At 39.0% G+C, this 12,467-nt stretch overlaps 2 protein-coding genes across 2 annotated transcripts; both read left to right on the top strand.

Moving 5' to 3' along the window:
* The first annotated feature begins 33 nt into the window (after positions 1–33).
* On the top strand, positions 34–2,592 carry LOC145980262 (uncharacterized). The gene has a single exon (XM_083113270.1). It carries the CDS (start codon positions 34–36, stop codon positions 2,590–2,592), a length of 2,559 nt encoding a protein of 852 aa, XP_082969396.1.
* Positions 2,593–11,280: 8,688 nt separating this feature from the next.
* LOC145980261 (uncharacterized) lies at positions 11,281–11,880 on the top strand. The gene has a single exon (XM_083113269.1). It carries the CDS (start codon positions 11,281–11,283, stop codon positions 11,878–11,880), a length of 600 nt encoding a protein of 199 aa, XP_082969395.1.
* The last annotated feature ends 587 nt before the right edge of the window (positions 11,881–12,467 follow it).

The raw sequence follows: 12,467 nt of genomic DNA, 5'->3' as shown, positions 1-12,467 counted from the left end.
CTCCATAAATTTATAAGAGAATCACGTGCAGTTATGGCTGAAGCAGGTTTTGACCTTAGAGGGTGGGAGTATTCAGTCCCTCAAAGGGTTAATGAGGACATTAGCCCTACTTCAGTGTTAGGACTCAGTTGGAATCCTCAAGCCGATACATTTACAGTTAATTTTGACATTGAAGATGTTGAGCTCAAGACAGTTTCGAAACGTGTGATATTATCTGTAGCACACCGTATATTTGATCCTATAGGTTTTACTTGTCCCGTGACTCTTCTACCAAAATTGTTACTTCAGCAGACTTGGGCAGAGGGGCTCGGATGGGATGAGCAAGTTAGTGAAGAAATAAGAACACAGTTCTTAAACTGGGTACGAGAATTGCCGATGTTGAAAGAGGTAAGGATACCCAGAAGTTTCATGGGCTGGGATTATGAATCCAATGAACTTAACTCTATGAGCATTCACGTGTTCTGTGATGCTAGCAAAGTGGCATATGCATCAGCAGTTTTCATGAGGGTTGACACAAGGAGAGGTGTTAGCGTACAATTGATTGAGGCAAAGGCACGAGTGGCTCCAAAGAATAGTACAATTCCTCGGCTAGAATTGCTTTCCGCAATGGTGGGAGCAAGGCTAGCAACCAGGATTCGAGAACATTTGAATTTAAAAGATAACTCCATTATCTTTTGGACTGATTCTTCTACGGTGCTGACTTGGATTCGACGAGAAGGAGTTTGGGGAGTATTTGTTGGGAACAGAGTTAAAGAAATTAGAAAACTGTCTGATCCCAGTGCATGGAAATATGTACCCAGTGAAATGAATCCAGCTGATTTTCCTTCAAGAGGTTGTGATGCAAGGCAGTTGTTGAGATCCTTATGGTGGGAGGGACCTCATTGGTTGAAAGGAGATCCGTGTGAGTGGCCACCGATGGAGTTTCTTATCAACAAGGAGGAAATTGACAGAGAAAGAAGGAACGTGCTACCTTCATCAACGATGCTTAGTATGAAAGCTCAAGATGCTGAGTCTAGATGGTATTACAGATATTTCTCTAACTATAACCAAGTGATTAGACTCATTGGATGGATCAAAAGATTTTTGTATAATAGTAGAAATTCGAAGAATCATAGATCTGGAGATCTTGGTGTTCGCGAACTTCAGGAAGCAGAAAATGCAGTATTAAGACTAATACAACAAGAAGCATTCCGAGCAAAGGATGACAAATCCCTTTCCTCTTTGTGCACATATGAGGGCAAGGACAAGATTATTCGTTTGAAAACCAAAATTATTGCCAGAGAAGATACTGAAAATTTCAGGCTTCCCATAGTTCTTCCAGCACAACATCCAGTCGTTAAATTGCTGATAATGTATTGGCACAAGAAAGCATGTCATGCAGGTGTAAACATATTACTAAGTATTTTAAGAGAGAACTTCTGGATCCTTCGTGGTAGAAGAGCTGTACGTTCAGTGCTGTCGAAATGTGTTACTTGCAGGAGACACGCAGCCAAACCAATCCAAGCTCTTCCAGCACCATTGCCAGCTGATCGAGTTAGAGATGCTAATGTATTTGAAGTAACAGGTGTGGACTTTGCAGGACCTGTTTATCTTAAAGATGGCAAAAAGGCATGGATATGCCTTTTTACATGTGCAGTATATAGAGCCATTCACTTAGAGTTAGTTACTTCTCTATCAACTGGGATTTTTATCCAGGCTTTTAGACGATTCGTGTCAAGGAGAGGCAGATCCTCTGTAATCTACAGTGATAATGGTACCAATTTCAGAGGAACTGAGAATGCATTTATGACACTCGATTGGAAGAAAGTTGAAGAATATTCCACAGCTCAGCGAATCCAGTGGAAGTTCATTCCACCCAGTGCAGCCTGGTGGGGTGGTTTTTGGGAGAGATTGGTTCGTGTCCTGAAGGGTCTGTTGAAAAGAACACTCGGAAAATCAGTTTTGTACTACGAAGAAATGACAACAATCCTCTGTGACTGTGAAGCCATAATTAATTCACGTCCACTTACCTACATGTATGAAAGTGAGACAGAATTAGTTCCTCTAACACCTGCTATGTTTTTACAAGAAATCAGGGAGACGGGTGTACCTGATTGTGACCATGTGGATTCTTCAATGCTCAACAATCGTCTCCGTTACTGTCAGAAGTTGAGACAAGATATCAGGCATCGTTTCAGGAATGAGTATCTTGGACAGTTAACGCAAAAGGCCATAAACAGAGCATGTGGGTCTGTCAGGGTAGGAGATATTGTGTTGATTGGTTTTGACAATATGAAAAGATATAATTGGCCATTGGGTTGTGTAACTGAGATTCTTCCAGGTAAGGATCAAGTGACAAGATTGGTACGTCTGAAAACTTGCCATGGTGAACTACTTCCTCCTGTCCAGAGATTGTATCCATTGGAGGTGACTGCAGTGGAGGGTGAAGCAATGAAGAGTTCATTACCTAAACCACAAACCAAAAAGAAACATCAGAAAGACATTCTCCCTCCCACTGAAACCAAACCTTGTACCACACGTAGTGGGAGAGAGATAAAATTACCTAAGAAACTATTATTGTTTGATATGCCAACTCAGGTGGGAGGATGTTAGATATTATGTGAGTTGGCACCTGGCAATATTGTTTACTCTGTTTTCCAGGCAATAGCCTGTGCAGTATTTTCCTTGTTCTATGCTGTGTTATATTACTGTCATCCCGCGCAGAAAAAGTATGAAGATTGTCATGTTTTTTACTGTGTTCTGTACATGTTCTTGAGAATATAGCCAAAGGATATTAGCAGCGAGTCTTTTATTTCTCGATCCAACAGTATGAGTATTAAATCATTAAGAGTAATGTACTTACTCTGAAACTGTTCTCTTCTTCTGGAGTAATTCAACATGTAAATTCATTCTTGGTGAAGTATAACATGTCACCATAGTGTGTGTCCGACCAAGAAACCTATCAGTATGACACAATGGTTTGTCTAATGGAATTTCATTAACAATATTATGATAATATTCAATACAGTGGAAATTATTTGATGTAGGGTTTTAAGGATTTCTTATAGTCTTTTACGTTATATTCCATATGTTTAATGCTAACAATATAATTTATATGTGTAATTGGAAGTAAGATGCTTGAAATAAATTTTGGGACTTGTAGGCATAATGACCATATTGGGCCATTCAATGTATGTGAGGAAGAATCCTCTTATCTAATATCCTTACTTGAGTTTGAACTGTTCTTTTAGGTCTACTTTATGCACAGAAAGGCTTAATTTGGTTGAAACTACCGTTTAAAGTGGGATCCGAAACACTATGGGTCTCCACCGGGTATCGAACCCATACCTGAGTTAAAAAATGGGTGTGAAGAGCCCCTTGAGAAAGGTTGAAAGTGAAATGTTATAAAGACTTGCAAAGTATATACACAAAACTTCGAACTTCCTCAGAGACAGTATAAGAGCCCAGCTCTTCTCAAAAAGGTAATGACATTTCTTAAAGTGCTATCATTATCTCCCAACCTGGTCAATAATTGGTAAGATCGAAAGTTTGAGGAAGGAATAATCTACACATTAGGTAGGAATAAGCCAATCACTTAACATTTAGACATGACACATTGGATGGTCTAGCCCTTGCAGCAAATCATCATGAGTGAGACACCTATGTTCAATACGAGGCCAAGTTAAATTTACTTCTTGATGGAAGGGATGATATGAGAAACATGCACCAATGATCGACCTGATAGTGTGAAGCTTGAAAGAATGATTATTTATTAACTCTTTATGTTCACTTTCTTTTAGACTGACTAGAAACATGTGTGACATTATTTAGAAGTAGCAGGGATTTTGTCAATATGGCATCCACTATGAGTGAAATGTTGCTGTTCAATGGTTCATTTCCAAGTGGCATATGTCACATGTCACTTTGGTGTGAAATCTCTCTAAATTGCAAAAAATCCTGTTGGTTTCTTTGTCATCAGCTGGAAATTTGCACATTTCTTTTGTTTTTTTAATTAGCTTTAAAAAATTCATGTGCAATATTTATTCTGAATGCATGGATTGTATCATCTTCAGTAATGTATTAAGTATATGAATATATAAAATACATATCTGTGCAGAATAAGATCTTTCAGTGGTGTATTTTTAATTCCATTGTGTGTGTGTTTAGGAGTTGGGGTCTGGGAATGTGCTTATCTAGCCTGATCCTACATACTCAATGACTGCTTTGTTTTTTATTCTAAGAGATTCATATTTCGAGTCCAGATTTTTGGGTAACTATGAAATATGTAATGCCATATGATGAAATTGTAGTCAATATGTAGAGTGGTTCCAGTAAGTAACTTCGAACAAAACTCGCTTGTATGACATACTCCTACTCCCATTCTAGATTAAAAATTAGGGATTTTTGACAAATACTAAAATGAATAAGCATGCAGTGATTAGTTAATAATATATCTTACAAACATTCACACGTTTTTAGAAATGGGTTGAAATTACTCTCATGCAAACCAGAAAAGTGAAATTTCATACAACTTCGATTGATTGATTGATTTGGCGTTTCGAACCACTATGCGTCTCCATATACAACTTCGAGATGGGGTGGTTGCTATGTAGGCATTCTAGGTTAACTTGTGTAAGGTGTGACCTTTTCTTACTCTATTTTTCTATAACTATTCATTATCACCATCATAGTAGTTTTTACAGAGAAATAGACTCATAGAATTAAAACAATTACAATTTTATTCCAGAAATTATTCTGTTTGATAACTTCCCCAATGAGCTGTGTCACTCATAACTATTATTTTATTCTATTCTCTCATGGCAGATGACACTGAACTAGTTTCTATGTCGTATTGTCCAAAATACTATTTCATCTACAGAACACTGAATGTAAGTTGTGATAGAAATTAACTGTAGTGTAAAATATTTACTTTCATCTACAGCATAACATAACCCATGGTTCTACAGAATAGTTTCTCAACCTATAGGGTGCGACCGACTCCTGGGTCCTGAGGGGACATTTGGTGGGTCGGGAAGTTGGGTTCGAAACTTTGTTAACTGGGTCTTAAAAACCTATTACCTTAAATTACTTAGATATATTGTTTTAACAATTTAAATTCAGGCCGTGTTGTTGTAAAAGAGCAAATATATGATTATAGACTAGGTGCACACCCCTACAAAGTAATTCCGCTTGTTCCCATCTTATGGGTCCCATGAAATGTAATATCCTTCAAGGTGGGTCCCCGACTGAAAAAGGTTGAGATCCACTGCTCTACAGCCCTGGAAGGGCCTTGGCCTATCAACTGACTGCCAGTCTGCCTCCCACAACCCTACCTAGAGGTGTGGAGATCTTCAACCAGTAATGGGGTGACGTAGGGTCAACACATCGAACCCTCAGCTGTTATAGGAGATTTCCCAGACTGGGTTACGCTACTCACTTGTAGGTTCCCAATTTTCTTAGGATGGTGGTTAAGTTTGGAAAACAAGTACTGACTGACTATATGTATATATCTTTTATTCCAGTATATTTCATACCTACAAGCCGCCAGCCGATTTGTAATGGTTTCGTTAGATGAATAGCGTTAATGTTCCATCAGTAGTTTTTAATATACGTTTTATGATTTATTCTTATTTCTTGAGACAAAACCTTCGAATCCTGTCTTTTGTTTCCCTGGCATTTTCAGCATCAAATCCCCCCCCTCTCAGTGTACTCCACTGATATCAATTGCAGAGAAAGTGGATGCATTTGTCTTTCGTTTTATGAGGCCATAGACAGATCAATGAAATTTTCTACGTTGGTAAATCAGAAGTGTCTACATCTTGCGATTGAATATGGTAGGCCTACACAAGGGAGAAAATTACAGTGATGGCACCAGAAACAGTTGCTGGTATTAAGTATGCTGTATCCTGCAGATTGCCACCCACGTTAAACTGTGCAGCAATTGTTATGAAGAGAAAGAGACAATTTGGGAAATGTTGCAACATGGCTCGAGCGCCCTTTAGAACACTTTGGGTAGCGCAATGAACCGCTCACCCCACCCTTCCATTCCTGCTTTCATTTTCTGCTAATAATTCGGGACATATCTAGTAAGGTCGTAGTATTTATTTTATTTAAGTTCATAAAAATGTTCTACAAGGATAAATACCATTGTTCGGTTAATGCAGGGGTCCTGGGTTCGAATCCCTGTTAGAGCTTTCTTTGTGTCATCAATTTTTCATAGCATCGTCGCGGTTAGCCTAAAATTGGAAAAATGCGACGCTAAATAAAAAACGACGAGGGAGGGTTAAAATGCATTGATCTACGAACAAAGTAATCGCCGTAGAGTTTACACAAGATAAAATCGCGATTTGCCCAAAATGTCAGAAAAGCAACGCATAATAGGGAGAATACGAATTATTACCACAGATAATACACGGACCATTTTTCATGCACAACGGAATGATTTATGTGCTGGAAATTCAGGAACTTGAAATTATTTTCGTATGTTGTGCTTCTGGGCTACTTATTCTGTATATCTCGTAACTTAGATGTAGAAATCATTCAAACATAACGTGCATTAACTGAACAATGGTATATATCCTTGTAGAACATTTTTATGCACATAAATAAAATAATTAATTCGAGCTTACGAGATATGTCCCGAATTATTAGCAGAAAATAAAAGCAGGAATGGAAGGGTGGGGTGAGCGGATCATTGCGCTGAGACGCATTCAACTGTCACTGCCAAGAGTAAGATATGATTGGCGGAGAGGTTGCTATGACAACGCTTTACGTTTCGAAACAGCCGTAGGGTGGCTCCACATGTCCGGTTTGGTATACGCACAGATTACAAAGGAGAGATAGGAAGTAAGCGATCTTATTAATCTGTGGTTTGGTCCGTAAGGAGGTCTGTTCTGGTGTCAGTCTAGGAAGAAGTGAATAGTTGTATACCGCTCTTCTGTAAAACCTAGACTGGCCAAATAGGAACGGTCTAATCTAGGAAGAAGTGAATAGGTGTATACCGCTCTTCTGTAAAACCTAGGTTAGCCGAATGGGATATAAGTTCCAATTTAGGAAGAAGTGAATAGGTGCAAGCCGCTCTTCTGTAAAACCTAAATTGGCAATCTCGGGTGATAACTCCAAGTCTAGGAAGAAGTGAATAGGTGTATGCCGCTCTTCTGTAAAACCTAGGTTTGGGCCACCCTAGTTTGACCTTTCCAGTAAGTTTGAAATTATCTATTGATCTCCAAGTTCCAGTTATGAATTACCTAACCACTGGCTGTAAGTATTCCAGCAGTAAATAAACATTTCATAAAAACTTGACGACGTTGGTTGGATTTGTTCTGCACCTACACTGAAGATAGGTTTCAGTGTAGACCCTTAGAGCCTCAATGCTCCCGGCTATAGGAGTAAAGGGTGAGGAAAGTTACTAGGAACGTAACACGATCCAGCGGAAAGCTATTTTACAACCATGCCACGATTTAGTTAATCAGGAGATTTTATGGTAGGAAATCTGTAGAAAGTTGGGGGTAAACAATTTTCTCAAACCCTTTTAAGTTCGATGTTGAACCCATGTCGTTTGTTCCACCATTTTAAACAATTTTGGGTGGGGGATATTTACACTATTACATAACTGTTAAAAATAAGTAACGCAAGTTCAAAACTCTAGAAAAGCAGACGCAGAATTACAATTATCCGAAAAAAGTAAATAAATAGTAATAAATCCTACGACAATTTGGAAGCATTTAGCATACTTTCGAAGTTTAAGCAACACTTTTAATTATCGCCAATCCACACGGCAGGGAGGGAGAAGAAAATATAAATTCTTAGTAGTATGATTGATGCTATAACCAGCACACTTATAGCGTAGAAAAGAAGAGCTCATATGATTAAACAGCCCGATTTGCCTACACTTAAAACTATGCCAAGATGCCCTTTTTCCCCAATTCTTCAAGTGTGATATGCTCTTAATCCTAAGAATCTTGAATCCTAGTGTAGAAAAGAAGAACCCTCAATAGACAGATTTGCCTACACTTAAAACAATGTCAAGGGGGGCATATACCCCAATCGGCTATGTGTGTACATATTTAAATCTAAAGAATTTTGAGCCCTAGTGTAGAAATGAAGAACTCCCCTCAGACAGATTTGCCCATGTGTGTAAAAGCTACATCTCTCAGTTTGTTGTCCATAAACTTGTCAAAAATATGCCCCGCTTGATATTGTTTTGACTATACTTAAAACTAGGGCAAAAATGCTTATATTCTCATCCTCTACAACTTACAGATCAATACAATAGGACAAGGGCAGGCAAGAAGTTTCATGTTTTTTCTAATCTTTGATCAGTTTCATGTCCCGGCCAGCAATAAATTATGCACGCCTGGGAGATTTTATATGCTTGCATGCATGAGATAAAATCTACACTGTGCCCTTTCAGGGAAAATTGCCATGCCATCATGCTATTAACTCCAATTTACTGGAAGAGCATAAAACTTCACTCTTGCATGTTATCATATATGCCTGAATTGGATTCAGGTTTTGCCTTGTTCTGATAATATATACCCGAGTGAGACTTACAGAATATTCATTGCACAGTTCAAAGTCCAACTTTGAATTGTATTTAGCTGATATAGAGCTCATAACTCCTGGGTTCTGATATTCAATGTGTATTGCATGTGGACATAGTTCCATGGCTTATATGCTTTGTAATCAAGAGGCTTCTGTGTTTGAGGCCTCCCCTGATGGCAAAGTGTTAATATTGTTGCCTTGTAAACAAGAGCTCTGGGTTTGAGTCCTGGTAAAATGTGAGGCCTCCCCTGATGGCAAAGTGTTAATATTGTTGCCTTGTAAACAAGAGCTCTGGGTTTGAGTCCTGGTAAAATGTGAGGCCTCCCCTGATGGCAAAGTGTTAATATTGTTGCCTTGTAAACAAGAGCTCTGGGTTTGAGTCCTGGTAAAATGTGTAAGATTGAAATACATGTGGCAAAATAATATCTCCACACGTGAGATTTTGAGAATATTCACTGCTAGTTGATATACAACTGATAGCTCCCAGATCTGAAACCTGGTAAAGTGTGTTGTACAACAGCATAATAGAGCAAAATTATTTTATATTGGGGATCACCAGAGCCTAGTTATTGCTGTTGTCTGGGTATAAAAGCACCAGCTCAGCCACTAGCTGCTGTTATAATTGTTTTGGCATATTATCCATAGTTCTGTTTTTTTGGACCAATAAATTTTATATAAACAAACAACAAAAATGCCAAATCAAAAATATTGCAATCAGTGTAATAAAAATATATCTAGTTCTAATTGGTCTAGACACCGGCATATTTGTGACCCCAAGAAATGCAGAAAGGCCACAAAAATGTGTCCAAGATGCCATAAAAGATTAAGCAAGGCTTATTACAAATGGCATAAGTGTATTTGTTATGAACAGTCATCAACATTGCCCCCACAACCATCTACATCTGGTCTGAAAAGGAAGCATGAAACACCTGTTAATGCTGGACCGGCAAAGCAGCCACGCTATGAACCTATCCATAGCAGTTTTAATGGCCAACTTAGGGATTACCGGTTTGTATCAGAGCCAAGATGTGACATTAAGAATTTTTTGAACAGTATAAATCCTGATGTGCAGGCAATTCTAAATGCACAAAATGGCTCTTATAAGCTGTCCCTCAAATTGTTTACACAATATAAGAAGCCAAATGGCACAAAATTTACACAGCCCCACATAACAGAAACTGTACCGGTATATTCAAATGCAAATTCAGACAAAATAATAAGCAGTTTGATAGATCAATTGAATATTAAACACTCTGAATTTGCTGGAAAAGAGTCTGGATGGAGCCTATGCGGATCTCCACACAAGCTATATGTTAATATTTCTGAATTCAGCCCATTACAAGGATCTACATATTTGCCATTACCTGCCAATATTAAAAACAAACAAGCCGTGGTTAATATAAAAAATAATGATGAGAAATGCTTTTTGTGGTGTATTTTAGCTGCTTTGTATCCAGTTTTAAGGAATCCTCAGAGAATAAGTTATTATAAACAACATGAAAATGATTTTGATGAAGAAATGGAGGGTTTAGAATATCCAATGTCTGTTCAGAATATTGATAAATTTTAAAAAAGGCCAGGGATATTAATGGTAAACAATTATCTATTAATGTATTTATTTGTTCTACTGGCCGTGGCAATTGCTTGATAGCACCTCTCAGAATCAGTACATTTGATGATGATTCTGTTGTTCCGATTGTTCTGCTCTTAATTGAAGGGGATGATACACACCATTATACTCTGATACATAATCTTGAAGCTTTAGTCAGAAAACAACTAGAGTCGACGAGCCATATGAAAGCGGCTGACCTTGAACAAGCCTCGATGCGCAGTAGCAAAAGGAGGTGGTGGAGACTGCCGTGCAAAACGCGCGATGTCGTTCTTTTGTTTTACGAGCGGCAAGAATCGGTTTGGTTTTCGTTGTGACTGTTCGTGTTTCTTCAGTGTGATCACAAAAATTTGTCAATATACGTGTGCAAGATGGCTACAGAAACACCTAGGCGTCGTATTCTACACAAACAAGCACGAGATATGGTGTACAAAGTGTATCAGTTCTTCCAAAGTGAATCTCGCAGTGAAGACAGTGTCTCGTGTTCGTCAGGGAGCGGTGTTGCCAAATGTCAGGAGCGTACAGCGGCTGCATGTGGGATAGGTCTGCGTACAGTTCAGACGATTGCGAAGGAAGCCAGGTCGTCGATCGGCGATACAGGGTCGGTTTCTTTTCGCTCGCCTGGCAAACGTCGTAATCGGCGAAAGAATGTTACGCACTTGGACGATTTTGATAAAGGGGTATTGCGTAATATTATATTTGACATGTACGCAAATGGCGAATTTCCTACTGCAGTGAAACTTAGGGCTAAATTGAAGGAAGCTATCGGGTTTGCAGGCAGTACGTGGTCAGTGTTAAAAATTTTGAAAAACATGGGGTTCAGATATAGGAAAGGCAACGACGGGAGGAAATTTTTAATGGAGAGGGGTGATGTTGTAGCTGCGAGAGTGATCTTCCTCAGAACCATGCACGAAATCAGGAAAGCTGGTACTGCAAATATATACTATTTAGATGAAACCTGGGTCAACCAGAATCACACGAAGACGAGCTGCTGGAGAATGAGTGATGGTTCTGGTGGGTTAAAGGTGCCATTAGGAAAAGGTGCTCGTCTTATAGTGTGTCATGCTGGTTCAGCTGCTACAGGCTTTGTGCCCCAAAGTAAATTGGTTTTCCGCTCCAAAACAAACAGTACTGACTATCATTCAGAAATGGCGTCTGCCGTGTTTCGAAAATGGTTTTGCGAGCAGTTCTTGCCGTTTCTCGCTCCCGAATCCGTGATTGTAATGGACAACGCGAGCATACATTCCTTGCAAGTGGATAAAACGCCTTGTTCGAATACAAGGAAGGCGGATATTATGGCATGGCTCTGTAACAAGAACATTCCCCACACAAGCACGCAAACCCGAGCAGAATTGTTGCAGTTGGTGAAACATCATACACCAACTCACAAAAGTTACGAAATCGATATAATAGCAAGAGAATATGGTCACAGAGTTGTTCGTCTCCCACCTTATCATTGTCAGTACAACCCGATTGAAATGATTTGGGCCCAGGTGAAGGGGTACGTAGCTGACAAGAACAAGTCTTTCAAAATTGCCGACGAACAGAAACTGACTCACGAAGCAATAGACAGAATAGGTGTTTCCGAGTGGGCAGATTGTGTGGCTCACGCAGAAAAAATACAAGAAGATGACTTCCAGCGTGAAATAGTCAGAGATGATGTCATCGAGAAGGTCATTATAAATTTGGAAGACACGGATTCCGAAGAACTTGAATCAAGTGACGAGATTGACAGCAGTACGGAATGAGCGTTATGTAAGTAAATGGCATTCTATTTTTTATTTTCAGTTCATGTTATGCATGCCAGACAGTTGTTTTGTTATTGCGAGTGCCACAAGACCGGCGCCTGGTATCTGCGGCAAACGAAGTTGCCTTTGCCGCGCCGCGAAAGAATGAATCAAGTTCTTCTCTCGTTTTCTCAGTAACCAAATAACATATCGCCGTAAATATTATACGAACTTAAAATTTGGAGTTTTCTTTGTAACTTTCTCACTGGAAGTTATTTCAAATCTAATTTAATAAAAATCGGCTCGCAAGAGAACTTTTTCTCTATACAATAATGGTCAATAAAATATTTAATTTCTTTCACTTACTTTCAAGATTCTACACATTTAATTTACAACACAACACGATTGTCTAAATCTTTCTGGTAATACTCGTGCTGGATTGGTATCGATTGTTGCAATAATAGCCGTGCAGCGGCAATTTACAATTGTTCGAATGTAAGCCATTGTTTTTTTTATTTTGAAAGAATGGCGAGAACCTCGAACGGTGAGTAGGTGGCAACAGCGGAAATGTATCTCCCTCTCTCTCTGCGTGGACTTGTCAAGGTCAG

The sequence above is a fragment of the Lepisma saccharinum genome, chromosome 27 (genome assembly GCF_977018435.1).
Source record: "Lepisma saccharinum chromosome 27, izLepSacc3.1, whole genome shotgun sequence".
Taxonomy (NCBI): Eukaryota; Metazoa; Arthropoda; class Insecta; order Zygentoma; family Lepismatidae; genus Lepisma; species Lepisma saccharinum.
This window is presented reverse-complemented; position numbering and strand designations above follow the sequence as displayed.

Bases quoted from the DNA above. Each gene is read 5' to 3' on its own strand.
- LOC145980262 (XM_083113270.1), top strand. From the start codon at position 34: ATGGCTGAAGCAGGTTTTGACCTTAGAGGGTGGGAGTATTCAGTCCCT.
- LOC145980261 (XM_083113269.1), top strand. From the start codon at position 11,281: ATGGCGTCTGCCGTGTTTCGAAAATGGTTTTGCGAGCAGTTCTTGCCG.